Source organism: Pleurodeles waltl, chromosome 12, assembly GCF_031143425.1.
Source record: "Pleurodeles waltl isolate 20211129_DDA chromosome 12, aPleWal1.hap1.20221129, whole genome shotgun sequence".
NCBI lineage: Eukaryota > Metazoa > Chordata > Amphibia > Caudata > Salamandridae > Pleurodeles > Pleurodeles waltl.
In genome coordinates this window covers 8,523,313-8,551,229 of record NC_090451.1, presented here as the reverse complement: position 1 = coordinate 8,551,229, position 27,917 = coordinate 8,523,313, and the positions used below count along the sequence as shown (strand labels likewise).

At 52.2% G+C, this 27,917-nt stretch overlaps 1 protein-coding gene across 4 annotated transcripts in view; it reads right to left on the bottom strand.

The window, feature by feature from the left end:
* The window catches only part of THOP1 (thimet oligopeptidase 1), a 236,187-nt gene that overhangs the window by 153,898 nt on the left and 54,372 nt on the right, over nucleotides 1–27,917 (bottom strand). For all 4 annotated transcript variants that reach the window (XM_069215804.1, XM_069215806.1, XM_069215805.1 and 1 more), the window contains exon 2: nucleotides 9,297–9,500. In XM_069215804.1, the coding sequence (XP_069071905.1) occupies nucleotides 9,297–9,500 (204 nt within the window). The remainder of the gene's footprint in view (nucleotides 1–9,296; nucleotides 9,501–27,917) is intronic.

The following is a 27,917-nucleotide window of genomic DNA, read 5'->3' as shown; positions in this document are numbered from 1 at the left end:
CCTGCCATTGCAGCCTGCGTGAAAAGGTGCATGCAGCCTTTTCACTACAGGTCACTGCACCAGGTCACTGTAAGTCACCCCATGAAAGGCCCTCATAGCCCAGAGGGCAGGGTGCAGGTCCCTGTGTACGAGGGCACCCCTGCATGAGCAGAGATGCCCCCTATGTACTCCAGGGCCATTGCACTAGACTTCGTAAGGGCGGGGAAGCCATTTTGCGCGTGTATTGGACATAGGTCACTACTTGTGTCCAGCTACATAACGGTAACTCCGAACCTGGACATGTTTGGTACCAAACATGTCGGAACCCTACCCCAGTACTGTTGCCAGTATTGGTTTATGATTCCGTGCACTCTGGTGGCTCCTTAGAGGACCCCCAGCATTGCTCCTAACAGTCTACTAGGGTTTTCCAGGCAGCCCAAGCTGCTGCCACACACCAGACAGGTTCCTGCTCTCCTGCTGCTTGACCAGCTCAAGCCCAGGAAGGCAGAACAAAGGACTTCCTGTGGGAGAGGTGGTAACACCCCCTCCCTTGGAAATAGGTGTTACAAGGCTGGGGGGGTAGCCTGCCCAAGCCACGGGTATGCTTGCGGTGCAATCGCCTATTTATGCGCACCCAGGCAGTGCTGGGAAAGTAGATAGGAATGAGAGACCAGCAAAAGTCAACCGAAAACCTTCAAAATGGGAAGTAGTACACGTTTTTCAGGTTTGCTGCCAGGAACATTGGATTTTCAATGTGAGTTTTTTAAAAGCCAATTTTAATTGTTTTCAAAAAGTTAATAAAGATGTTGATGTGAGTTTCGTCGAGGACCCTTCCCTTGCAACCAATGAGGTCCCAATCAAGCCAGCTGACCCGGCTGGGGATGTGTGTATGAGGTGAAGTTTCAGCAGCTTCCGCTGACACACTTGTGAAAAAGGTGCTCCCGCCACCCTCTCTGTCCTCTCACACTACGCAATCTGAACCCTGAACCAGTGCAGGAAGAACATGGCCTGCTGAGTCCCTTCAGTGTCAGCAAGCCCTAATACCTGCAACACTCATTCCGGGATCCTCTGTAACTCTAAAACTCATTCCGGGATCCTCTGTAACTCAAACACTCATTCCCGGATCCTCTGTAACTGTAACACTCATTCCCGGATCCTCTGTAACTGTAACACTCATTCCCGGATCCTCTGTAACTCGAACACTCATTCCCGGATCCTCTGTAACTCGAACACTCATTCTCGGATCCCAGATCCTCTGTAAGTCTAACACTCATTCCCGGATCCTCTGTAACTCTAACACTCATTCCCGGATCCTCTGTAAGTCTAACACTCATTCCCGGATCCTCTGTAAGTCTAACACTCATTCCCGGATCCTCTGTAACTCTAACACTCATTCCCGGATCCTCTGTAACTCTAACACTCATTCCCGGATCCTCTGTAACTCTAACACTCATTACCGGATCCTCTGTAAGTCTAACACTCATTCCCAGATCCCAGATCCTCTGTAAGTCTAACACTCATTCCCGGATCCTCTGTAAGTCTAATACTCATTCCCGGATCCTCTGTAAGTCTAACACTCATTCCCGGGTCCTCTGTAAGTCTAACACTCATTCCCGAATCCTCCGTAAGTCTAACACTCATTCCCGGATCCCAGATCCTCTGTAAGTGTAACACTCATTCCCGGATCCTCTGTAAGTCTAACACTCATTCCCGGATCCTCTGTAAGTCTAACACTCATTCCCGGATCCTCTGTAAGTCTAACACTCATTCCCGGATCCTCCGTAAGTCTAACACTCATTCCCGGATCCCAGATCCTCTGTAAGTCTAACACTCATTCCCGGATCCTCTGTAAGTCTAACACTCATTCCCGGATCCTCTGTAAGTCTAACAATCATTCCCGGGTCCTCTGTAAGTCTAACACTCATTCCCGGATCCTCTGTTACTCTAACACTCATTCCCGGGTCCTCTGTAACTCAAACACTCATTCCCGGATCCTCTGTAACTGTAACACTCATTCCCGGATCCTCTGTAAGTCTAACACTCATTCCCGGATCCTTTGTAAGTCTAACACTCATTCCCGGATCCTCTGTAAGTCTAACACTCATTCCCGGATCCTCTGTAACTCGAACACTCATTCCCGGATCCCAGATCCTCTGTAAGTCTAACACTCATTCCCGGATCCTCTGTAAGTCTAACACTCATTCCCGGATCCTCTGTAAGTCTAACACTCATTCCTGGGTCCTCTGTAAGTCTAACACTCATTCCAGGATCCTCTGTAACTCTAACACTCATTCCCGAATCCTCTGTAAGTCTAACACTCATTCCCGGATCCCAGATCCTCTGTAAGTCTAACACTCATTCCCGGATCCTCTGTAACTCTAACACTCATTCCCGGATCCCAGATCCTCTGTAAGTCTAACAGTCATTCCGGGATCCTCTGTAAGTCTAACACTCATTCCCGGATCCTCTGTAAGTCTAACACTCATTCCCGGATCCTCTGTAACTCTAACACTCATTCCCGGATCCTCTGTAACTCTAACACTCATTCCCGGATCCTCTGTAACTCTAACACTCATTCCCGGATCCTCTGTAACTCTAACACTCATTCCCGGGTCCTCTGTAAGTCTAACACTCATTCCCGGGTCCTCTGTTACTCTAACACTCATTCCCGGGTCCTCTGTAACTCTAACACTCATTCCCGGATCCTCTGTAAGTCTAACACTCATTCCCGGATCCTCTGTAACTCTAACACTCATTCCCGGATCCTCTGTAAGTCTAACACTCATTCCCGGATCCTCTGTAACTGTAACACTCATTCCCGGATCCCAGATCCTCTGTAAGTCTAACACTCATTCCCGGATCCTCTGTAAGTCTAACACTCATTCCCGGATCCTCTGTAAGTCTAACACTCATTCCCGGGTCCTCTGTAAGTCTAACACTCATTCCCGAATCCTCCGTAAGTCTAACACTCATTCCCGGATCCCAGATCCTCTGTAAGTCTAACACTCATTCCCGGATCCTCTGTAAGTCTAACACTCATTCCCGGATCCTCTGTAAGTCTAACACTCATTCCCGGGTCCTCCGTAAGTCTAACACTCATTCCCGGATCCTCCGTAAGTCTAACACTCATTCCCGGATCCCAGATCCTCTGTAAGTCTAACACTCATTCCCGGATCCTCTGTAAGTCTAACACTCATTCCCGGATCCTCTGTAACTCTAACACTCATTCCCGGGTCCTCTGTAAGTCTAACACTCATTCCCGGATCCTCTGTTACTCTAACACTCATTCCCGGGTCCTCTGTAACTCAAACACTCATTCCCGGATCCTCTGTAACTGTAACACTCATTCCCGGATCCTCTGTAACTGTAACACTCATTCCCGGATCCTCTGTAAGTCTAACACTCATTCCCAGATCCTCTGTAACTCTAACACTCATTCCCGGATCCCAGATCCTCTGTAAGTCTAACACTCATTCCCGGATCCCAGATCCTCTGTAAGTCTAACACTCATTCCAGGATCCTCTGTAAGTCTAACACTCATTCCCGGATCCTCTGTAAGTCTAACACTCATTCCCGGATCCTCTGTAACTCTAACACTCATTCCCGGATCCTCTGTAAGTCTAACACTCATTCCCGGATCCCAGATCCTCTGTAAGTCTAACACTCATTCCCGGATCCCAGATCCTCTGTAAGTCTAACACTCATTCCAGGATCCTCTGTAACTCTAACACTCATTCCCGAATCCTCTGTAAGTCTAACACTCATTCCCGGATCCCAGATCCTCTGTAAGTCTAACACTCATTCCCGGATCCTCTGTAACTCTAACACTCATTCCCGGATCCCAGATCCTCTGTAAGTCTAACAGTCATTCCGGGATCCTCTGTAAGTCTAACACTCATTCCCGGATCCTCTGTAAGTCTAACACTCATTCCCGGATCCTCTGTAACTCTAACACTCATTCCCGGATCCTCTGTAACTCTAACACTCATTCCCGGATCCTCTGTAACTCTAACACTCATTCCCGGATCCTCTGTAACTCTAACACTCATTCCCGGGTCCTCTGTAAGTCTAACACTCATTCCCGGGTCCTCTGTTACTCTAACACTCATTCCCGGGTCCTCTGTAACTCAAACACTCATTCCCGGATCCTCTGTAACTGTAACACTCATTCCCGGATCCTCTGTAACTGTAACACTCATTCCCGGATCCTCTGTAAGTCTAACACTCATTCCCGGATCCTCTGTAACTCTAACACTCATTCCCGGATCCCAGATCCTCTGTAAGTCTAACACTCATTCCCGGATCCTCTGTAACTGTAACACTCATTCCCGGATCCTCTGTAAGTCTAACACTCATTCCCGGATCCTCTGTAACTCTAACACTCATTCCCGGATCCCAGATCCTCTGTAAGTCTAACACTCATTCCCGGATCCTCTGTAAGTCTAACACTCATTCCCGGGTCCTCCGTAAGTCTAACACTCATTCCCGGATCCTCCGTAAGTCTAACACTCATTCCCGGATCCCAGATCCTCTGTAAGTCTAACACTCATTCCCGGATCCTCTGTAAGTCTAACACTCATTCCCGGATCCTCTGTAACTCTAACACTCATTCCCGGGTCCTCTGTAAGTCTAACACTCATTCCCGGATCCTCTGTTACTCTAACACTCATTCCCGGGTCCTCTGTAACTCAAACACTCATTCCCGGATCCTCTGTAACTGTAACACTCATTCCCGGATCCTCTGTAACTGTAACACTCATTCCCGGATCCTCTGTAAGTCTAACACTCATTCCCGGATCCTCTGTAACTCTAACACTCATTCCCGGATCCCAGATCCTCTGTAAGTCTAACACTCATTCCCGGATCCCAGATCCTCTGTAAGTCTAACACTCATTCCAGGATCCTCTGTAAGTCTAACACTCATTCCCGGATCCTCTGTAAGTCTAACACTCATTCCCGGATCCTCTGTAACTCTAACACTCATTACCGGATCCTCTGTAAGTCTAACACTCATTCCCGGATCCCAGATCCTCTGTAAGTCTAACACTCATTCCCGGATCCTCTGTAAGTCTAACACTCATTCCCGGATCCTCTGTAAGTCTAACACTCATTCCCGGATCCTCTGTAACTCTAACACTCATTCCCGGATCCTCTGTAACTCTAACACTCATTCCCGGATCCTCTGTAACTCTAACACTCATTCCCGGATCCTCTGTAACTCTAACACTCATTCCCGGATCCTCTGTAACTCTAACACTCATTCCCGGATCCTCTGTAACTCTAACACTCATTCCCGGGTCCTCTGTAAGTCTAACACTCATTCCCGGATCCTCTGTTACTCTAACACTCATTCCCGGATCCTCTGTAACTCTAACACTTATTGCCGGATCCTCTGTAACTCTAACACTCATTCCTGGATCCTCTGTAAGTCTAACACTCATTCCCGGATCCTCTGTAACTCTAACACTCATTCCCGGATCCTCTGTAAGTCTAACACTCATTCCCGGATCCTCTGTAACTGTAACACTCATTCCCGGATCCTCTGTAACTCGAACACTCATTCTCGGATCCCAGATCCTCTGTAAGTCTAACACTCATTCCCGGATCCTCTGTAACTCTAACACTCATTACCGGATCCTCTGTAAGTCTAACACTCATTCCCGGATCCCAGATCCTCTGTAAGTCTAACACTCATTCCCGGATCCTCTGTAAGTCTAACACTCATTCCCGGATCCTCTGTCAGTCTAACACTCATTCCCGGGTCCTCTGTAAGTCTAACACTCATTCCCGGATCCTCTGTAACTCTAACACTCATTACCGGATCCTCTGTAAGTCTAACACTCATTCCCGGATCCCAGATCCTCTGTAAGTCTAACACTCATTCCCGGATCCTCTGTAAGTCTAACACTCATTCGAGGATCCTCTGTAACTCTAACACTCATTCCCGGATCCTCTGTAACTCTAACACTCATTCCCGGATCCTCTGTAACTCTAACACTCATTCCCGGGTCCTCTGTAACTCTAACACTTATTCCCGGATCCTCTGTTACTCTAACACTCATTCCCGGATCCTCTGTTACTCTAACACTCATTCCCGGGTCCTCTGTAAGTCTAACACTCATTGCCGGATCCTCTGTAACTCTAACACTCATTCCCGGATCCTCTGTAACTCTAACACTCATTCCCGGATCCTCTGTTACTCTAACACTCATTCCCGGGTCCTCTGTAACTCTAACACTCATTCCCGGATCCTCTGTAACTCTAACACTCATTCCCGGATCCTCTGTTACTCTAACACTCATTCCCGGGTCCTCTGTAAGTCTAACACTCATTCCCGGATCCTCTGTAACTCTAACACTCATTCCCGGGTCCCCTGTAACTCTAACACTCATTCCCGGATCCTCTGTAAGTCTAACACTCATTCCCGGATCCTCTGTAAGTCTAACACTCATTCCCGGATCCTCTGTAAGTCTAACACTCATTCCCGGATCCTCTGTAACTCTAACACTCATTCCCGGATCCTCTGTAAGTCTAACACTCATTCCCGGATCCTCTGTAAGTCTAACACTCATTCCCGGATCCTCTGTAACTCTAACACTCATTCCCGGATCCTCTGTAACTCTAACACTCATTCCTGGATCCTCTGTAACTCTAACACTCATTCCCGGATCCCAGATCCTCTGTAAGTCTAACACTCATTCCCGGATCCTCTGTAACTCTAACACTCATTCCCGGATCCTCTGTAACTCTAACACTCATTCTCGGATCCCAGATCCTCTGTAAGTCTAACACTTATTCCCGGGTCCCCTGTAACTCGAACACTCATTCCTGGATCCCAGATCCTCTGTAACTCTAACACTCATTGCCGGATCCTCTGTAACTCTAACACTCATTCCCGGATCCTCTGTAACTCTAACACTCATTCCCGGATCCTCTGTAAGTCTAACACTCATTCCCGGATCCTCTGTAACTCTAACACTCATTCCCGGATCCTCTGTAACTCTAACACTCATTCCTGGATCCCAGATCCTCTGTAACTCTAACACTCATTCCCGGATCCTCTGTAACTCTAAAACTCATTCCCGGATCCTCTGTAACTCTAACACTCATTCTCGGATCCCAGATCCTCTGTAAGTCTAACACTTATTCCCGGGTCCCCTGTAACTCGAACACTCATTCCTGGATCCCAGATCCTCTGTAACTCTAACACTCATTCCCGGATCCTCTGTAACTCTAACACTCATTCCCGGATCCTCTGTAACTCTAACACTCATTCCCGGATCTTCTGTAAGTCTAACACTCATTCCCGGATCCTCTGTAAGTCTAACACTCATTCCCGGATCCTCTGTAACTCTAACACTCATTCCCGGATCCTCTGTAACTCTAACACTCATTCCCGGGTCCTCTGTAAGTCTAACACTCATTCCCGGATCCTCTGTAAGTCTAACACTCATTCCCGGATCCTCTGTAAGTCTAACACTCATTCCCGGATCCCAGATCCTCTGTAAGTCTAACACTCATTCCCGGATCCTCTGTAAGTCTAACACTCATTCCCGGATCCTCTGTAAGTCTAACACTCATTCCCGGATCCTCTGTAACTCTAACACTCATTACCGGATCCTCTGTAAGTCTAACACTCATTCCCGGATCCCAGATCCTCTGTAAGTCTAACACTCATTCCCGGATCCTCTGTTACTCTAACACTCATTCCCGGATCCTCTGTTACTCTAACACTCATTCCCGGGTCCTCTGTAACTCTAACACTCATTCCCGGATCCTCTGTAACTCTAACACTCATTCCCGGATCCTCTGTTACTCTAACACTCATTCCCGGGTCCTCTGTAACTCTAACACTCATTCCCGGATCCTCTGTAACTCTAACACTCATTCCCGGATCCTCTGTAACTCTAACACTCATTCCCGGATCCTCTGTAACTCTAACACTCATTCCCGGATCCCAGATCCTCTGTAACTCTAACACTCATTCCCGGATCCTCTGTAACTCTAACACTCATTCCCGGATCCTCTGTAACTCTAACACTCATTCCCGGATCCTCTGTAACTCTAACACTCATTCCCGGATCCCAGATCCTCTGTAACTCTAACACTCATTCCCGGATCCTCTGTAAGTCTAACACTCATTCCCGGATCCTCTGTAACTCTAACACTCATTCCCGGATCCTCTGTAACTCTAACACTCATTCTCGGATCCCAGATCCTCTGTAACTCTAACACTCATTCCCGGATCCCCTGTAACTCTAACACTCATTCCTGGATCCCAGATCCTCTGTAACTCTAACACTCATTCCCGGATCCTCTGTAACTCTAACACTCATTCCCGGATCCTCTGTAACTCTAACACTCATTCCCGGATCCTCTGTAACTCTAACACTCATTCTCGGATCCCAGATCCTCTGTAAGTCTAACACTTATTCCCGGGTCCCCTGTAACTCGAACACTCATTCCTGGATCCCAGATCCTCTGTAACTCTAACACTCATTCCCGGATCCTCTGTAACTCTAACACTCATTCCCGGATCCTCTGTAACTCTAACACTCATTCCCGGGTCCTCTGTAACTCTAACACTCATTCCCGGGTCCCAGATCCTCTGTAAGTTTAACACTCATTCCCGGGTCCTCTGTAACTCTAACACTCATTCCCAGATCCTCTGTAAGTCTAACACTCATTCCCGGATCCTCTGTAACTCTAACACTCATTCCCGGATCCTCTGTAAGTCTAACACTCATTCCCGAGTCCCAGATGCTCTGTAAGTCTAACACTCATTCCCGGATCCTCTGTAAGTCTAACACTCATTCCCGGATCCTCTGTAAGTCTAACACTCATTCCCAGATCCTCTGTAAGTCTAACACTCATTCCCGGATCCCAGATCCTCTGTAAGTTTAACACTCATTCCCGAGTCCCAGATCCTCTGTAAGTCTAACACTCATTCCCAGATCCTCTGTAAGTCTAACACTCATTCCCGGATCCTCTGTAACTCTAACACTCATTCCCAGATCCTCTGTAAGTCTAACACTCATTCCCAGATCCTCTGTAACTCTAACACTCAGTCCCGGGTCCTCTGTAATCCTTCTGTAGTGAGGACGGAATCCCAGACGGGGAACCCCCCGTCCTATCAGTAGCGCCTTAAGGTGCCACACAGAAGCCCGGCTCCTTCTGTTCAGTGTGCGCCTCCTGCCCAGGACCATCACAGCCTCCAAGAACACCTCAACGTGCCACACAAGCACCCCAAGCTTATGTGACCCCAACAAGCGCCCTGCAGAGTCCGAGGCCCCACCCAGGAAGGGTCAGCATCCTACCTGTGTACTCGAGCTCCACGTCCGCCAGCACCTTCAAGGTGCTCTGCACCGAGACCGCCTCCAGGCGCTGCGCGCCCACCGCGTCGTAGACCGTCTTTGTCCTTTCAATGAGGTCCGCAGTCAGAGCTCTGATCTGATCGCTCGACAAGTCCCAGCGCAGGCGATTCATCGGCCCCTTCCCAGCCTGGTTCTGCATGCTGTCACCTGAAACAAGAAATAACAAGGAGGCTGGGACAAGAAGCGCACAGACAACCGAAGGTGAAACCAAGGAGGAGTGTCACGCATCCAGTGTGGGCTCCCGTGTGCACTGGGCCCCAAAGTAAGGAGGAGGTGACACCCCTATGACTCATGAGCTCCACGAACAGCTTCTCAGTCTCACACCCTCTCATCAGTCATCACAGAGGAGGAGGCGATCTGAGCCATCCTGGGGTGGAAGGCGCTACCCCCTCGACACTGAGGCGGAGACACGACAGCCACACAACTTCAGAAAACCTCTCAAGCACAGAAAATACAACACGGTACATCCATTTTAAAAATACTTTAGGATTAATTAAACAAGAAGCCGTCATTCAATGCAGCGCTCATAAGAAAGCTGTTGACGACGTGAGGAAGCTTTTGCTGATGCAGAACCGAAGGAAAGAGCCCAAAGGCCTGTCCCCTTCCTGTGCATCTTAAGGACTACGGCCGGCGGAGGGGATGAAGTCACCTAATGGACACAGCGCTGGGGACCTGCAAAGGCTGGCTACGCAGGAGGATCTGGCTACATGGGCAGATGGATCTGAAGATCAAGGAGGGTCGAGGATTACCAACCTCTGCCGTCCTTCAGATGGCATTGTTCATATCCCAGGTAGATGGATCTGAAGATCAAGGAGGGTCGAGGATTACCAACCTCTGCCGTCCATCAGATGGCATTGTTCATACCCCAGGTAGATGGATCTAGAAGATCAAGGAGGGTCGAGGATTACCAACCTCTGCCGTCCATCAGATGGCATTGTTCATACCCCAGGTAGATGGATCTAGAAGATCAAGGAGGGTCGAGGATTACCAACCTCTGCCGTCCTTCAGATGGCATTGTTCATATCCCAGGTAGATGGATCTGAAGATCAAGGAGGGTCGAGGATTACCAACCTCTGCCGTCCTTCAGATGGCATTGTTCATATCCCAGGTAGATGGATCTGAAGATCAAGGAGGGTCGAGGATTACCAACCTCTGCCGTCCATCAGATGGCATTGTTCATACCCCAGGTAGATGGATCTAGAAGATCAAGGAGGGTCGAGGATTACCAACCTCTGCCGTCCATCAGATGGCATTGTTCATACCCCAGGTAGATGGATCTAGAAGATCAAGGAGGGTCGAGGATTACCAACCTCTGCCGTCCTTCAGATGGCATTGTTCATATCCCAGGTAGATGGATCTGAAGATCAAGGAGGGTCGAGGATTACCAACCTCTGCCGTCCTTCAGATGGCATTGTTCATATCCCAGGTAGATGGATCTGAAGATCAAGGAGGGTCGAGGATTACCAACCTCTGCCGTCCATCAGATGGCATTGTTCATATCCCAGGTAGATGGATCTGAAGATCAAGGAGGGTCGAGGATTACCAACCTCTGCCGTCCTTCAGATGGCATTGTTCATATCCCAGGTAGATGGATCTGAAGATCAAGGAGGGTCGAGGATTACCAACCTCTGCCGTCCATCAGATGGCATTGTTCATACCCCAGGTAGATGGATCTAGAAGATCAAGGAGGGTCGAGGATTACCAACCTCTGCCGTCCATCAGATGGCATTGTTCATACCCCAGGTAGATGGATCTAGAAGATCAAGGAGGGTCGAGGATTACCAACCTCTGCCGTCCTTCAGATGGCATTGTTCATATCCCAGGTAGATGGATCTGAAGATCAAGGAGGGTCGAGGATTACCAACCTCTGCCGTCCATCAGATGGCATTGTTCATATCCCAGGTAGATGGATCTAGAAGATCAAGGAGGGTCGAGGATTACCAACCTCTGCCGTCCATCAGATGGCATTGTTCATACCCCAGGTAGATGGATCTAGAAGATCAAGGAGGGTCGAGGATTACCAACCTCTGCCGTCCTTCAGATGGCATTGTTCATATCCCAGGTAGATGGATCTGAAGATCAAGGAGGGTCGAGGATTACCAACCTCTGCCGTCCATCAGATGGCATTGTTCATACCCCAGGTAGATGGATCTAGAAGATCAAGGAGGGTCGGGGATTACCAACCTCTGCCGTCCATCAGATGGCATTGTTCATATCCCAGGTAGATGGATCTAGAAGATCAAGGAGGGTCGAGGATTACCAACCTCTGCCGTCCATCAGATGGCATTGTTCATATCCCAGGTAGATGGATCTAGAAGATCAAGGAGGGTCGAAGATTACCAACCTCTGCCGTCCATCAGATGGCATTGTTCATACCCAGGCCAGCACACCTGGAGAGACGCAGTGTGTGCACCTTCCAGTAAACGGTGGGGTTTAGAAAGACTGCAGAGCAGACATCTATACACTGCTTGGTTAGGGCACAGCATAGTGCTGGGAAGTAAGGGAGACTCCGTCCAGGCACTGTGCAGCATCCGAGGCACCTGTCAATGGACTTCACTGGCATGTCACGGGCGGTAGTCTGCATGTTCTGGGGTGGACAGAAGCTGTGGGATGCTCCCTTCATCCATGTTCTGGGGTGGACAGAAGCTGTGGGGTGCTCCCTTCATCTGCCGGGTGTTCATGCAATCGTTCCTGGGTGAGTGGTTTGTGGTCCCCAGAACTCGGCCAGCTTGCTGCTATCAGTGGCATGTCACCGGTGGTAGTCTGTGGTCCCCAGTACTCGGCCAGGTTGCTGCTATCAGTGGCATGTCACCAGTAGTAGTTTGTGGTCCCCAGTACTCTGCCAGGTTGCTGCTATCAGTGGCATGTCACTGGTGGTAGTCTGTGGTCCCCAGTACTCGGCCACGTTGCTGCTATCAGTGGCATGTCACTGGTGGTAGTCTGTGGTCCCAGTACTCGGCCACGCTGCTGCTATCAGTGGCATGTCACCGGTGGTAGTCTGTGGTCCCCAGTACTCGGCCACGTTGCTGCTATCAGTGGCATGTCACCGGTGGTAGTCCGTGGTCCCCAGTACTCGGCCAGGTTGCTGCTATCAGTGGCATGTCACGGGTGGTAGTTTGTGGTCCCCAGTACTCGGCCAGGTTGCTGCTATCAGTGGCATGTCACGGGTGGTAGTTTGTGGTCCCAGTACTCGGCCAGGTTGCTGCTATCAGTGGCATGTCACGGGTGGTAGTTTGTGGTCCCCAGTACTCGGCCAGGTTGCTGCTATCAGTGGCATGTCACGGGTGGTAGTTTGTGGTCCCAGTACTCGGCCAGGTTGCTGCTATCAGTGGCATGTCACCGGTGGTTGTTTGTGGTCCCCAGTACTCGGCCAGGTTGCTGCTATCAGTGGCATGTCACCGGTGGTAGTCCGTGGTCCCAGTACTCGGCCAGGTTGCTGCTATCAGTGGCATGTCTCCAGTGGTAGTCCGTGGTCCCAGTACTCGGCCACGTTGCCGCTATCAGTGGCATGTCACCTGTGATAGTTCGTGGTCCCAGTACTCGGCCAGGTTGCCGCTATCAGTGGCATGTCACCGGTGGTAGTTCATGGTCCCAGTACTCGGCCAGGTTGCTGCTATCAGTGGCCTGTCACCGGTGGTAGTTCGTGGTCCCAATACTCGGCCACGTTGCTGCTATCAGTGGCATGTCACCGGTGGTAGTCCGTGGTCCCCAGTACTCGGCCAGGTTGCTGCTATCAGTGGCATGTCACTGGTGATAGTCCGTGGTCCCCAGTACTCTGCCACGTTGCTGCTATCTGTGGCATGTCACCGGTGGTAGTCCGTGGTCCCCAATACTCGGCCACGTTGCTGCTATCAGTGGCATGTCACCGGTGGTAGTCCGTGGTCCCCAATACTCTGCCACGTTGCTGCTATCAGTGGCATGTCACTGGTGGTAGTCCGTGGTCCCAGTACTCGGCCAGACTGCTGCTATCACTGGCATGTCACTGGTGGTAGTTTGTGGTCCCCAGTACTCTGGCAGGTTGCTGCTATCAGTGGCATGTCACCGGTGGTAGTTCATGGTCCCAGTACTCGGCCAGGTTGCTGCTATCAGTGGCCTGTCACCGGTGGTAGTTCGTGGTCCCAATACTCGGATACGTTGCTGCTATCAGTGGCATGTCACCGGTGGTAGTCTGTGGTCCCCAGTACTCGGCCAGGTTGCTGCTATCAGTGGCATGTCACTGGTGGTAGTCCGTGGTCCCAGTACTCTGGCAGGCTGCTGCTATCAGTGGCATGTCACTGGTGGTAGTCCGTGGTCCCAGTACTCTGCCACGTTGCTGCTATCTGTGGCATGTCACCGGTGGTAGTCTGTGGTCCCCAATACTCGACCACGTTGCTGCTATCAGTGGCATGTCACTGGTGGTAGTCCGTGGTCCCAGTACTCGGCCAGGCTGCTGCTATCACTGGCATGTCACGGGTGGTAGTTTGTGGTCCCCAGTACTCTGGCAGGTTGCTGCTATCAGTGGCATGTCACCGGTGGTAGTCCGTGGTCCCCAATACTCGGCCAGGTTGCTGCTATCAGTGGCATGTCACCGGCGGTAGTTCATGGTCCCAGTACTCGGCCAGGTTGCTGCTATCACTGGCATGTCACGGGTGGTAGTTCGTGGTCCCCAGTACTCGGCCACGTTGCTGCTATCACTGGCATGTCACTGGTGGTAGTTTGTGGTCCCCAGTACTCTGGCAGGTTGCTGCTATCAGTGGCATGTCACCGGTGGTAGTCTGTGGTCCCCAGTACTCGGCCAGGTTGCTGCTATCAGTGGCATGTCACCGGTGGTAGTCTGTGGTCCCCAGTACTCGGCCAGGTTGCTGCTATCAGTGGCATGTCACTGGTAGTAGTTTGTGGTCCCCAGTACTCTGCCAGGTTGCTGCTATCAGTGGCATGTCACTGGTGGTAGTCTGTGGTCCCAGTACTCGGCCACGTTGCTGCTATCAGTGGCATGTCACTGGTGGTAGTCTGTGGTCCCAGTACTCTGCCACGTTGCTATCAGTGGCATGTCACCGGTGGTAGTCTGTGGTCCCCAGTACTCGGCCAGGTTGCTGTTATCAGTGGCATGTCACGGGTGGTAGTTTGTGGTCCCCAGTACTCGGCCACGTTGCTGCTATCAGTGGCATGTCACCGGTGGTAGTCCGTGGTCCCCAGTACTCGGCCAGGTTGCTGCTATCAGTGGCATGTCACGGGTGGTAGTTTGTGGTCCCCAGTACTCGGCCAGGTTGCTGCTATCAGTGGCATGTCACCGGTAGTAGTTTGTGGTCCGCAGTACTCTGGCAGGTTGCTGCTATCAGTGGCATGTCACGGGTGGTAGTTTGTGATCCCAGTACTCGGCCAGGTTGCTGCTATCAGTGGCATGTCACCGGTGGTAGTCCGTGGTCCCAGTACTCGGCCACGTTGCCGCTATCAGTGGCATGTCACCTGTGGTAGTTTGTGGTCCCAGTACTCGGCCAGGTTGCCGCTATCAGTGGCATGTCACCGGTGGTAGTTCATGGTCCCAGTACTCGGCCAGGTTGCTGCTATCAGTGGCCTGTCACCGGTGGTAGTTCGTGGTCCCAATACTCGGCCACGTTGCTGCTATCAGTGGCATGTCACCTGTGGTAGTTCGTGGTCCCAGTACTCGGCCAGGTTGCCGCTATCAGTGGCATGTCACCGGTGGTAGTTCATGGTCCCAGTACTCGGCCAGGTTGCTGCTATCAGTGGCCTGTCACCGGTGGTAGTTCGTGGTCCTAATACTCGGCCACGTTGCTGCTATCAGTGGCATGTCACCGGTGGTAGTCTGTGGTCCCCAGTACTCGGCCAGGTTGCTGCTATCAGTGGCATGTCACTGGTGATAGTCCGTGGTCCCAGTACTCTGGCAGGTTGCTGCTATCAGTGGCCTGTCACCGGTGGAAGTTTGTGGTCCCAATACTCAGCCACGTTGCTGCTATCAGTGGCATGTCACCGGTGGTAGTCTATGGTCCCCAGTACTCGGCCAGGTTGCTGCTATCAGTGGCATGTCACTGGTGGTAGTCCGTGGTCCCAGTACTCTGGCAGGCTGCTGCTATCAGTGGCATGTCACTGGTGGTAGTCTGTGATCCCAGTACTCGGCCACGTTGCTGCTATCAGTGGCATGTCACCGGTGGTAGTCTGTGGTCCCCAGTACTCGGCCACGTTGCTGCTATCAGTGGCATGTCACCGGTGGTAGTCCGTGGTCCCAGTACTCGGCCAGGCTGCTGCTATCACTGGCATGTCACTGGTGGTAGTTTGTGGTCCCCAGTACTCTGGCAGGTTGCTGCTATCAGTGGCATGTCACCGGTGGTAGTTCGTGGTCCCAGTACTCGGCAAGGTTGCTGCTATCAGTGGCATGTCACCGGTGGTAGTCCGTGGTCCCCAATACTCGGCCACGTTGCTGCTATCAGTGGCATGTCACCGGTGGTAGTTCATGGTCCCAGTACTCGGCCAGGTTGCTATCTCTGGCATGTCACGGGTGGTAGTTTGTGGTCCCCAGTACTCTGGCAGGTTGCTGCTATCAGTGGCATGTCACCGGTGGTAGTCTGTGGTCCCCAGTACTCGGCCAGGTTGCTGCTATCAGTGGCATGTCACCGGTGGTAGTTCGTGGTCCCAGTACTCGGCAAGGTTGCTATCAGTGGCATGTCACCGGTGGTAGTTCATGGTCCCAGTACTCGGCCAGGCTGCTGCTATCACTGGCATGTCACGGGTGGTAGTTCGTGGTCCCCAGTACTCGGCCACGTTGCTGCTATCACTGGCATGTCACGGGTGGTAGTTCGTGGTCCCCAGTACTCGGCCAGGTTGCTGCTATCAGTGGCATGTCACCGGTGGTAGTCCGTGGTCCCCAATACTCGGCCACGTTGCTGCTATCAGTGGCATGTCACCGGTGGTAGTTCATGGTCCCAGTACTCGGCCAGGTTGCTGCTATCACTGGCATGTCACGGGTGGTAGTTCATGGTCCCCAGTACTCTGGCAGGTTGCTGCTATCAGTGGCATGTCACCGGTGGTAGTCTGTGGTCCCCAGTACTCGGCCAGGTTGCTGCTATCATTGGCATGTCACCGGTAGTAGTTTGTGGTCCCCAGTACTCTGCCAGGTTGCTGCTATCAGTGGCATGTCACTGGTGGTAGTCTGTGGTCCCAGTACTCGGCCACGTTGCTGCTATCAGTGGCATGTCACTGGTGGTAGTCTGTGGTCCCAGTACTCGGCCACGTTGCTGCTATCAGTGGCATGTCACCGGTGGTAGTCTGTGGTCCCCAGTACTCGGCCACGTTGCTGCTATCAGTGGCATGTCACCGGTGGTAGTCCGTGGTCCCCAGTACTCGGCCAGGTTGCTGCTATCAGTGGCATGTCACGGGTGGTAGTTTGTGGTCCCCAGTACTCTGCCAGGTTGCTGCTATCATTGGCATGTCACCGGTAGTAGTTTGTGGTCCCCAGTACTCTGCCAGGTTGCTGCTATCAGTGGCATGTCACTGGTGGTAGTCTGTGGTCCCAGTACTCGGCCACGTTGCTGCTATCAGTGGCATGTCACCGGTGGTAGTCCGTGGTCCCCAGTACTCGGCCAGGTTGCTGCTATCAGTGGCATGTCACGGGTGGTAGTTTGTGGTCCCCAGTACTCGGCCAGGTTGCTGCTATCAGTGGCATGTCACGGGTGGTAGTTTGTGGTCCCAGTATTCGGCCAGGTTGCTGCTATCAGTGGCATGTCACAGGTGGTAGTTTGTGATCCCAGTACTCGGCCAGGTTGCTGCTATCAGTGGCATGTCACCGGTGGTTGTTTGTGGTCCCCAGTACTCGGCCAGGTTGCTGCTATCAGTGGCATGTCACCGGTGGTAGTCCGTGGTCCCAGTACTCGGCCAGGTTGCTGCTATCAGTGGCATGTCACCGGTGGTAGTCCGTGGTCCCCAGTACTCGGCCAGGTTGCTGCTATCAGTGGCATGTCACGGGTGGTAGTTTGTGGTCCCCAGTACTCGGCCAGGTTGCTGCTATCAGTGGCATGTCACGGGTGGTAGTTTGTGGTCCCAGTATTCGGCCAGGTTGCTGCTATCAGTGGCATGTCACAGGTGGTAGTTTGTGATCCCAGTACTCGGCCAGGTTGCTGCTATCAGTGGCATGTCACCGGTGGTTGTTTGTGGTCCCCAGTACTCGGCCAGGTTGCTGCTATCAGTGGCATGTCACCGGTGGTAGTCCGTGGTCCCAGTACTCGGCCAGGTTGCTGCTATCAGTGGCATGTCACCGGTGGTAGTCCGTGGTCCCAGTACTCGGCCACGTTGCCGCTATCAGTGGCATGTCACCTGTGGTAGTTTGTGGTCCCAGTACTCGGCCAGGTTGCCGCTATCAGTGGCATGTCACCGGTGGTAGTTCATGGTCCCAGTACTCGGCCAGGTTGCTGCTATCAGTGGCCTGTCACCGGTGGTAGTCTGTGGTCCCCAGTACTCGGCCACGTTGCTGCTATCAGTGGCATGTCACCGGTGGTAGTCCGTGGTCCCAGTACTCGGCCAGGCTGCTGCTATCACTGGCATGTCACTGGTGGTAGTTTGTGGTCCCCAGTACTCTGGCAGGTTGCTGCTATCAGTGGCATGTCACCGGTGGTAGTTCGTGGTCCCAGTACTCGGCAAGGTTGCTGCTATCAGTGGCATGTCACCGGTGGTAGTCCGTGGTCCCCAATACTCGGCCACGTTGCTGCTATCAGTGGCATGTCACCGGTGGTAGTTCATGGTCCCAGTACTCGGCCAGGTTGCTGCTATCTCTGGCATGTCACGGGTGGTAGTTCGTGGTCCCCAGTACTCGGCCACGTTGCTGCTATCACTGGCATGTCACTGGTGGTAGTTTGTGGTCCCCAGTACTCTGGCAGGTTGCTGCTATCAGTGGCATGTCACCGGTGGTAGTCTGTGGTCCCCAGTACTCGGCCAGGTTGCTGCTATCAGTGGCATGTCACCGGTGGTAGTCTGTGGTCCCCAGTACTCGGCCAGGTTGCTGCTATCAGTGGCATGTCACCGGTAGTAGTTTGTGGTCCCCAGTACTCTGCCAGGTTGCTGCTATCAGTGGCATGTCACTGGTGGTAGTCTGTGGTCCCAGTACTCGGCCACGTTGCTGCTATCAGTGGCATGTCACCGGTGGTAGTCTGTGGTCCCCAGTACTCGGCCACGTTGCTGCTATCAGTGGCATGTCACCGGTGGTAGTCTGTGGTCCCCAGTACTCGGCCACGTTGCTGCTATCAGTGGCTTGTCACCGGTGGTAGTCCGTGGTCCCCAGTACTCGGCCAGGTTGCTGCTATCAGTGGCATGTCACGGGTGGTAGTTTGTGGTCCCCAGTACTCGGCCAGGTTGCTGCTATCAGTGGCATGTCACGGGTGGTAGTTTGTGGTCCCAGTATTCGGCCAGGTTGCTGCTATCAGTGGCATGTCACGGGTGGTAGTTTGTGATCCCAGTACTCTGCCAGGTTGCTGCTATCAGTGGCATGTCACCGGTGGTTGTTTGTGGTCCCCAGTACTCGGCCAGGTTGCTGCTATCAGTGGCATGTCATCGGTGGTAGTCCGTGGTCCCAGTACTCGGCCAGGTTGCTGCTATCAGTGGCATGTCACCGGTGGTAGTCCGTGGTCCCAGTACTCAGCCACGTTGCCGCTATCAGTGGCATGTCACCTGTGGTAGTTTGTGGTCCCAGTACTCGGCCAGGTTGCCGCTATCAGTGGCATGTCACCGGTGGTAGTTCATGGTCCCAGTACTCGGCCAGGTTGCTGCTATCAGTGGCCTGTCACCGGTGGTAGTTCGTGGTCCCAATACTCGGCCACGTTGCTGCTATCAGTGGCATGTCACCTGTGGTAGTTCGTGGTCCCAGTACTCGGCCAGGTTGCCGCTATCAATGGCATGTCACCGGTGGTAGTTCGTGGTCCCAGTACTCGGCCAGGTTGCTGCTATCAGTGGCCTGTCACCGGTGGTAGTTCGTGGTCCCAATACTCGGCCACGTTGTTGCTATCAGTGGCATGTCACTGGTGGTAGTCTGTGGAACCCAGTACTCGGCCAGGTTGCTGCTATCAGTGGCATGTCACTGGTGATAGTCCGTGGTCCCAGTACTCTGGCAGGTTGCTGCTATCAGTGGCCTGTCACCGGTGGTAGTTCGTGGTCCCAATACTCAGCCACGTTGCTGCTATCAGTGGCATGTCACCGGTGGTAGTCTATGGTCCCCAGTACTCGGCCAGGTTGCTGCTATCAGTGGCATGTCACTGGTGGTAGTCCGTGGTCCCAGTACTCTGGCAGGCTGCTGCTATCAGTGGCATGTCACTGGTGGTAGTCTGTGGTCCCAGTACTCGGCCACGTTGCTGCTATCAGTGGCATGTCACCGGTGGTAGTCTGTGGTCCCCAGTACTCGGCCACGTTGCTGCTATCAGTGGCATGTCACCGGCGGTAGTCCGTGGTCCCAGTACTCGGCCAGGCTGCTGCTATCACTGGCATGTCACTGGTGGTAGTTTGTGGTCCCCAGTACTCTGGCAGGTTGCTGCTATCAGTGGCATGTCACCGGTGGTAGTTCGTGGTCCCAGTACTCGGCAAGGTTGCTGCTATCAGTGGCATGTCACCGGTGGTAGTCCGTGGTCCCCAATACTCGGCCACGTTGCTGCTATCAGTGGCATGTCACCGGTGGTAGTTCATGGTCCCAGTACTCGGCCAGGTTGCTGCTATCTCTGGCATGTCACGGGTGGTAGTTCGTGGTCCCCAGTACTCGGCCACGTTGCTGCTATCAGTGGCATGTCACCGGTGGTAGTCTGTGGTCCCCAGTACTCGGCCACGTTGCTGCTATCAGTGGCATGTCACTGGTGGTAGTCTGTGGTCCCAGTACTCGGCCAGGCTGCTGCTATCACTGGCATGTCACTGGTGGTACTTTGTGGTCCCCAGTACTCTGGCAGGTTGCTGCTATCAGTGGCATGTCACTGGTGGTAGTTCATGGTCCCAGTACTCGGCCAGGTTGCTGCTATCAGTGGCCTGTCACCGGTGGTAGTTCGTGGTCCCAATACTCGGATACGTTGCTGCTATCAGTGGCATGTCACCGGTGGTAGTCTGTGGTCCCCAGTACTCGGCCAGGTTGCTGCTATCAGTGGCATGTCACTGGTGGTAGTCCGTGGTCCCAGTACTCTGGCAGGCTGCTGCTATCAGTGGCATGTCACCAGTGGTAGTCCGTGGTCCCCAGTACTCGGCCAGGTTGCTGCTATCAGTGGCATGTATGTCACTGGTGATAGTCCGTGGTCCCCAGTACTCTGCCACGTTGCTGCTATCTGTGGCATGTCACCGGTGGTAGTCCGTGGTCCCCAATACTCGGCCACGTTGCTGCTATCAGTGGCATGTCACCAGTGGTAGTCCGTGGTCCCCAGTACTTGGCCAGGTTGCTGCTATCAGTGGCATGTCACGGGTGGTAGTTTGTGGTCCCCAGTACTCGGCCACGTTGCTGCTATCAGTGGCATGTCACTGGTGGTAGTCCGTGGTCCCAGTACTCGGCCAGGCTGCTGCTATCACTGGCATGTCACTGGTGGTAGTTTGTGGTCCCCAGTACTCTGGCAGGTTGCTGCTATCAGTGGCATGTCACCGGTGGTAGTCTGTGGTCCCCAGTACTCGGCCAGGTTGCTGCTATCAGTGGCATGTCACTGGTGATAGTCCGTGGTCCCCAGTACTCGGCCAGGTTGCTGCTATCAGTGGCATGTCACCGGTGGTAGTCCGTGGTCCCCAATACTCGGCCACGTTGCTGCTATCAGTGGCATGTCACCGGTGGTAGTCCGTGGTCCCCAATACTCGGCCACGTTGCTGCTATCAGTGGCATGTCACTGGTGGTAGTCCGTGGTCCCAGTACTCGGCCAGGCTGCTGCTATCACTGGCATGTCACTGGTGGTAGTTTGTGGTCCCCAGTACTCTGGCAGGTTGCTGCTATCAGTGGCATGTCACCGGTGGTAGTTCGTGGTCCCAGTACTCGGCAAGGTTGCTGCTATCAGTGGCATGTCACCGGTGGTAGTTCATGGTCCCAGTACTCGGCCAGGTTGCTGCTATCACTGGCATGTCACCTGCTATCACTGGCATGTCACGGGTGGTAGTTCGTGGTCCCCAGTACTCGGCCACGTTGCTGCTATCACTGGCATGTCACGGGTGGTAGTTCGTGGTCCCCAGTACTCGGCCAGGTTGCTGCTATCAGTGGCATGTCACCGGTGGTAGTCCGTGGACCCCGATACTCGGCCACGTTGCTGCTATCAGTGGCATGTCACCGGTGGTAGTTCATGGTCCCAGTACTCGGCTGGGTTGCTGCTATCACTGGCATGTCACGGGTGGTAGTTCGTGGTCCCCAGTACTCGGCCAGGTTGCTGCTATCAGTGGCATGTCACGGGTGGTAGTTCGTGGTCCCCAGTACTCGGCCAGGTTGCTGCTATCACTGGCATGTCACGGGTGGTAGTTCGTGGTCCCCAGTACTCGGCCAGGTTGCTGCTATCAGTGGCATGTCACCGGTGGTAGTCCGTGGTCCCCAATACTCGGCCACGTTGCTGCTATCAGTGGCATGTCACCGGTGGTAGTTCATGGTCCCAGTACTCGGCCAGGTTGCTGCTATCACTGACATGTCACGGGTGGTAGTTCGTGGTCCCCAGTACTCGGCCAGGTTGCTGCTATCAGTGGCCGAACGCGAGACTTCTGCATCCAGGGAGGCCCGGGAAGCGCTGCGAAGCTCCTAACATGACACAACCGAGGACGCTACAACCCGCAGCTCCATGGAGCCGGGCCTCAGAAACACCTGGGCGTGGGTTCTCGTGTTAGAGCGCTACAAGCACAGCTCTCCCTGGCACCGACTGCCCTCCTCAGGCCTGAGCCTGCGAGGCTCACAGGGTGGGCACCAAGTATGAAATGTGGAAGCCGAGGACATCTCCGAGCCTGCACTCCTCCCGGCAGCGTGGCACGGGCGGGCAGCGGGGTGGCTCTTACAGAACCTGGATGTGTCTCCTGCCTGCAGAGCCAGGGCATGTCAAGTCAACACCGACCCTTGAATAATGAATACATGGTGCGGCGCCGTGGGTAGCGATAATCAACATGCGGTGCTAGGCAGCCACATAAACAGATGCCACTCCAACATTCAATCCACTGCCCCGGCAGCCCCCGAGTACCACGGTCCGTGGTGCCCAGGCACTCGCTGCTTCCCTCCTAACCTGCGGCGGGACCTTCATGAATCCGAAAACAAAGATCCTCCCACACGATGCAAGAACACGCTTCCTGCTACGTCCAGCAGGAGGGGCCTGGCACCGTCCGCATGCCCCTGCCACCTGGGCAGAGCACAGAGGCGGCACGAGGATGCCAGCAAGTGGCAAGCCGAGGGCGGGCTGGAGGCCCGGGTGTAGGGTCAGCATGCCCCTGCCACCTGGGCAGAGCATAGAGGCGGCACGAGGATGCCAGCAAGTGGCAAGCCGAGGGCGGGCTGGAGGCCCGGGTGTAGGGTCAGCATGCCCCTGCCACCTGGGCAGAGCACAGAGGCGGCACGAGGATGCCAGCAAGTGGCAAGCCGAGGGCGGGCTGGAGGCCCGGGTGTAGGGTCAGCATGCCCCTGCCACCTGGGCAGAGCACAGAGGCGGCACGAGGATGCCAGCAAGTGGCAAGCCTAGGGCGGGCTGGAGGCCCGGGTGTAGGGTCAGCATGCCCCTGCCACCTGGGCAGAGCACAGAGGCGGCACGAGGATGCCAGCAAGTGGCAAGCCGAGGGCGGGCTGGAGGCCCGGGTGTACGGTCAGCATGCCTCGGGACCTAAAGATGGACAATGTGTAGTAAATCGCTCCATCAGCACCTTCTTTCTGCGGTAAAACCAAAGCATTCAACGTACACCATTCTGCACTACACATTTGTAGGAAAATGGCTCCCTGTTGCAGTTACCCCCCACTTTTTGCCCAATATTGATGTTGTGTTGACTGAGAAGTGTGCTGGGACCCTGGTAACCAGGCACCAGCACCAGTGTTCTTTAACCTAAAATGTACCATTGTTTCCACATTTTGCACACCCCTGGCACACAGATAAGTCCCTTGTAAAAGGTACCAGTGGTACCAAGGGCCCTGTGACCAGGGAAGGTCCCTAAGGGCCGCAGCATATGTTGTGCCACCCTAAGGGACCCCTCCCCTAACACATGCACACTGCCATTGCAGATTGTGTGTGTGGGTGGGGAGAAAAAGGCAAAGTCGACATGGCATCCCCCTCAGGATGCCATGCCTACAAAATAATGTCTGTGGTAAAGGTAAGTCACCCCTCTAGCAGGCCTTACAGCCCTAAGGCAGGGTGCACTATACCACAGGTGAGGGCATTGCTGCATGAGCAATATGCCCCTACAGTGTAAGTCTATTCTTAGACATTTTAAGTACAGTGTGGCCATATTAAGTATATGTCTGGGAGTTTGTCAGGACGAACTCCACAGCTCCATAATGGCTACACTGAACACTGCGAAGTTTGGTATCAAACTTCTCAGAATAATACACCTACACTGATGGCAGTGCTGGGTTTATTACAAAATGCACACAGAGGCCATCTTAGAGATGCCCCCTGTATTTTACCCAATCCTTCAGTGCAGGACTGACTGGTCTGTGCCAGCCTGCTGCTGAGAGACAAGTTTCTCACCCCCTGGGGTGAGAGCCTTTGTGTTCTCTGAGGCCAGAAACAAAGCCTGCACTGGGTGGAGATGCTTAACACCCCCCCCCCCCCTTTGAAGGAACTGTAACACCTAGCAGTGAGCCTCAAAGGCTCAGGCTTCATGTTACAATCCCCCAGGGCCCTCCAGCTAGTGGAGATGCTCGCCCCCCGGACACAGTCCCCATTTTTGGCAGCAAGTCCGGAGGAGACAATGAGAAAAACAAGGAGGAGTCACCCACCAGTCAGGACAGCACCCTAAGGTGTCATGAGCTGAGGTGACCCCTGCCTTAAGAAATACTGCATCTTGGTTTTGGAGGATTCCCCCAATAGGAATAGGAACGTGCCCCCCTCCCCTTAGGGAGTAGACACAAGGAGGGTGTAGCCACCCTCAAGGACAGTAGCCATTGGCTACTGCCCCCCAGACCTAAACACCCCCCTAAATTTAGTATTTATGGGTGACCCTGAACCCACAAAATCAGATTCCAGCAACCTACAGCAAGAAGAAGGACTTCTGAACTGAAAGCCCCGCAGAGACGACGGAGACGACAACTGACTTGGCCCCAGCCCTACCGGCCTGTCTCCAGACTCAAAGAACCTGCACAGCGACGCATCCAGCGGGACCAGCGACCTCTGAGGACTCAGAGGACTGACCTGCACCTAAAGGACCAACAACCTCCCGAGGACAGCAGCTCTGTCCAGAAACAGCAACTTTAAAGAGACTCACTTCCCGCCAGAAGCGTGAGTCTTCACACACTGCACCAGACGCCTCCAGCTTGCGTTCAGGACAACAAACACCGTAGAGAGGAGATTCTAACGATGTGGACACCCTGAGTCGACCTCCCTGCACCCCCACAGCGACGCCTGCAGAGAGGATCCAGAGGCTCCCCCTGACTGCGACTGCCAGGTAACAAAGGAAACCGATGCCTGGACCAAGCACTGCACCCGCAGCCCCCAGGACCGAGAGGTACCACCTACCAGTGCAGGAGTGACCAGCAGGCGGCCTTCATCCTAGCCCAGTCGGTGGCTGGCCTGAGAAGCCCCCCGTGCCCTGCCTGCATCGCCAGAGTGACTCCCGGGTCCCTCCATTGCTTTCAACGCAAAACCCGAAACCTACTTTGCACACTGCACCCGGCCGCCCCTGTACCGCTCAAGTGTTTTGTGTGCTTCTGTGTGTTCCCCCCCAGTGCTCTACAAAACCCCCCTGGTCTGCTCCCCGAGGACACTGGTACTGACCTGCTAGCAGACTGGAACCGAGCACCCCTGTTCTCCTTAGGTGCCTATGTGTTTTGGGCCCTTCTTTGACCTCTGCACCTGACCGGCCCTGTGTGGCTGGTGCTGTGGCTTTGGGGTTGCCTTGAACCCCCAACGGTGGGCTGCCTATGCCCAGGAGACTGACTGTGTAAGTGCTTTACTTACCTGAGAAACTAACGATTACTTACCTCCCCCAGGAACTGTTCATTTTTGCACTGTGTCCACTTTTAAAATAGCTATTTGTCATTTTAACCAAAACTGTGTGTACTACTGTTTTAAATCAAAGTTCTATACTTACCTGTGTGAAGTACCTTGTATTTTATGTACTTACCTCAAATTTGAATCTTGTGGTTCTAAAATAAATTAATAAAATATATTTTTCTATATACAAAAACCTATTGGCCTGGAATTAAGTCTTTGAGTGTGTGTTCCTCATTTATTGCCTGTGTGTCTACAACAAATGCTTAACACTACCCTCTGAGAAGCCTACTGCTCGACCACACTACAACAAAATAGAGCATTGGTATTATCTAATTGTGCCACTATCAATCACTAAGGGGAACCCTTGGACTCTGTGCACACTATCTCTCACTTTGAGATGGTATATACAGAGCCAACTTCCTACAACAGTTCCTCGTAATTGCCCACTGTACACAATTGTTTAAGACACGACTCATTCGCTCAACTAACCCATTGGTTTGTGGATGGTACAGAGAACTTCTTGAGTGCAGAATCCCCCCTCGTTTAATTTTTTTTTGAAATTCCATTCTAACAAATTGAACACCATTATCTAAAACAATGGAGGAAGGAAAACCTTCTCTCAATAAAAGGTCTTTCAAGCAATCCACAATATTTTTTGAAGATAGTTCACTAATGAAACGAATTCCAGGCCACTTTGAGTAGTAATCAATGACCACCACAGCATATCTATAAGCAGATAAAAATATATTGAACAGACCCACTAAATCTATGTCTAGCTTCTCCCGAGGTCTTTTGGGAAATTCTATCGGCTGCATGGGTGGAGTTCTCACCTTGAACCCCTTCTCGGAATTGGCACATACCACACAATCATCAACAACTTGTTCCACTGTCCTGTCCATGTAAGGCCACCAAAACAATTCACGCAGCCTACGCTTTGTCAAAGTTTTGCCTAAATGACCCTCATGTTCTCCATCGATCAGTCTCGTTCTCAAGCTTACTAGAGGCACCAGTTTCCCACAACACATGAGGATGCCATCTTCAATCGATAATTCAAGAGAAACTTTCACAAACGTCTAAAACTGATAACTGACATTCCTCTCTTTAAGCCAACCTTCTTTCACATACTCCATAACTTTTAGCAAAACTTCATCCTTAGGTACTTCATCCCTCCATTCCTTCTTGCTGATGGCACACGTCTTCCATATCAACTAAAGGAATAAAACAAGTCTCTTGCTCTTCTTCCTCAAAAATACAACCCTTCGTTTCAGCAACAGGAAATCTGGACAAAAAAAAAATCAGCTCTCCCATTTTTGCTACCAGGAACATATGTGACAGTGAAATCATACTGCAATCATTTTGTAGAAAACCTGGCTATCCATAGGTTATGATTGTTGCATTTGTCTCCTGACAGTATAGCAATTATTGGACTATGATCAAAGTTCCTTCTCAATCACCGAAAGATTCAATTCCGGACTCGAGACCTCTGGAAGCATAACCCAACGTGTTCTCTACATTGTCCTTGTGATGAGTGAGAATTGCACCAAGGCCAAATTCACTTGCATCGACCGTGATGGTACACTCGACAAGGGTCAAACAGTCTAAAGACCTTTGACCCAACTAATTGAACTCTGATCCATTCAAAAAAAGCCTGACACTCAGTATCCCATACAAAAGGAACATTTATTTTCAACATGTTGGTAAGTGGCTGGACTCTGGAAGCATAGACTTGAACAAACCTAGAGTAAAACTCACATAGACCAATAAAAGACTTTAAACCTGGTTTGTCTGAAAGTGCCTTGGCATCAATGATAGCATTAACTAAACCAAGACTGGGTTCAATACCTTGATCAGACACTAAATGCCCCAAATATTCCACGTTTCTCTTTTTAAAACTGGCACTTTTCTCTCTTCAAAACGACCCCTTTGTCTTTCAAGATGTTAAAGGGCTTGTAACAATGTTTTCTCATGTTTCTCTCTAGAATCACTATGAATTAGAACATCGTCTTGAAAACCACAACTCCACAGACATCCTTTAGCATGTTGAACACGACTCTTTGAAAAACAGCTGAGGCTGAAGCCAACCCAAAAGGCAACCTACAATACTGAAAGGTTCAGATTGGGTAAACGAAAGATGTCAAGTGTCTTGACGAAGGTTCAAATACCACTTAGTGGCAAGCAGAAGCCAGATCTAACTTAGTAAACCACTTGGCACCACTAATAGTGGTCAATAACTCAGAAATTTTGGGTAAAGGATAGGAATCCACCCAAATGTTTTTAATCAGGCTGCACAGATCCACTCAAATTCCTAAATCTTCCTTTTTTTTCTTAGCTACCACCAATGGAGAAAGCCACAGGGATGACTCAATTAGTTAAATAATGCCCTTTTCACAACGACTATTGGGTTCTTGCTCCAACTGGTCCCTGGCACTGAAAGCTACGCTCCTCAAACCGTGTTTAACTGGAATGGCATGATCCT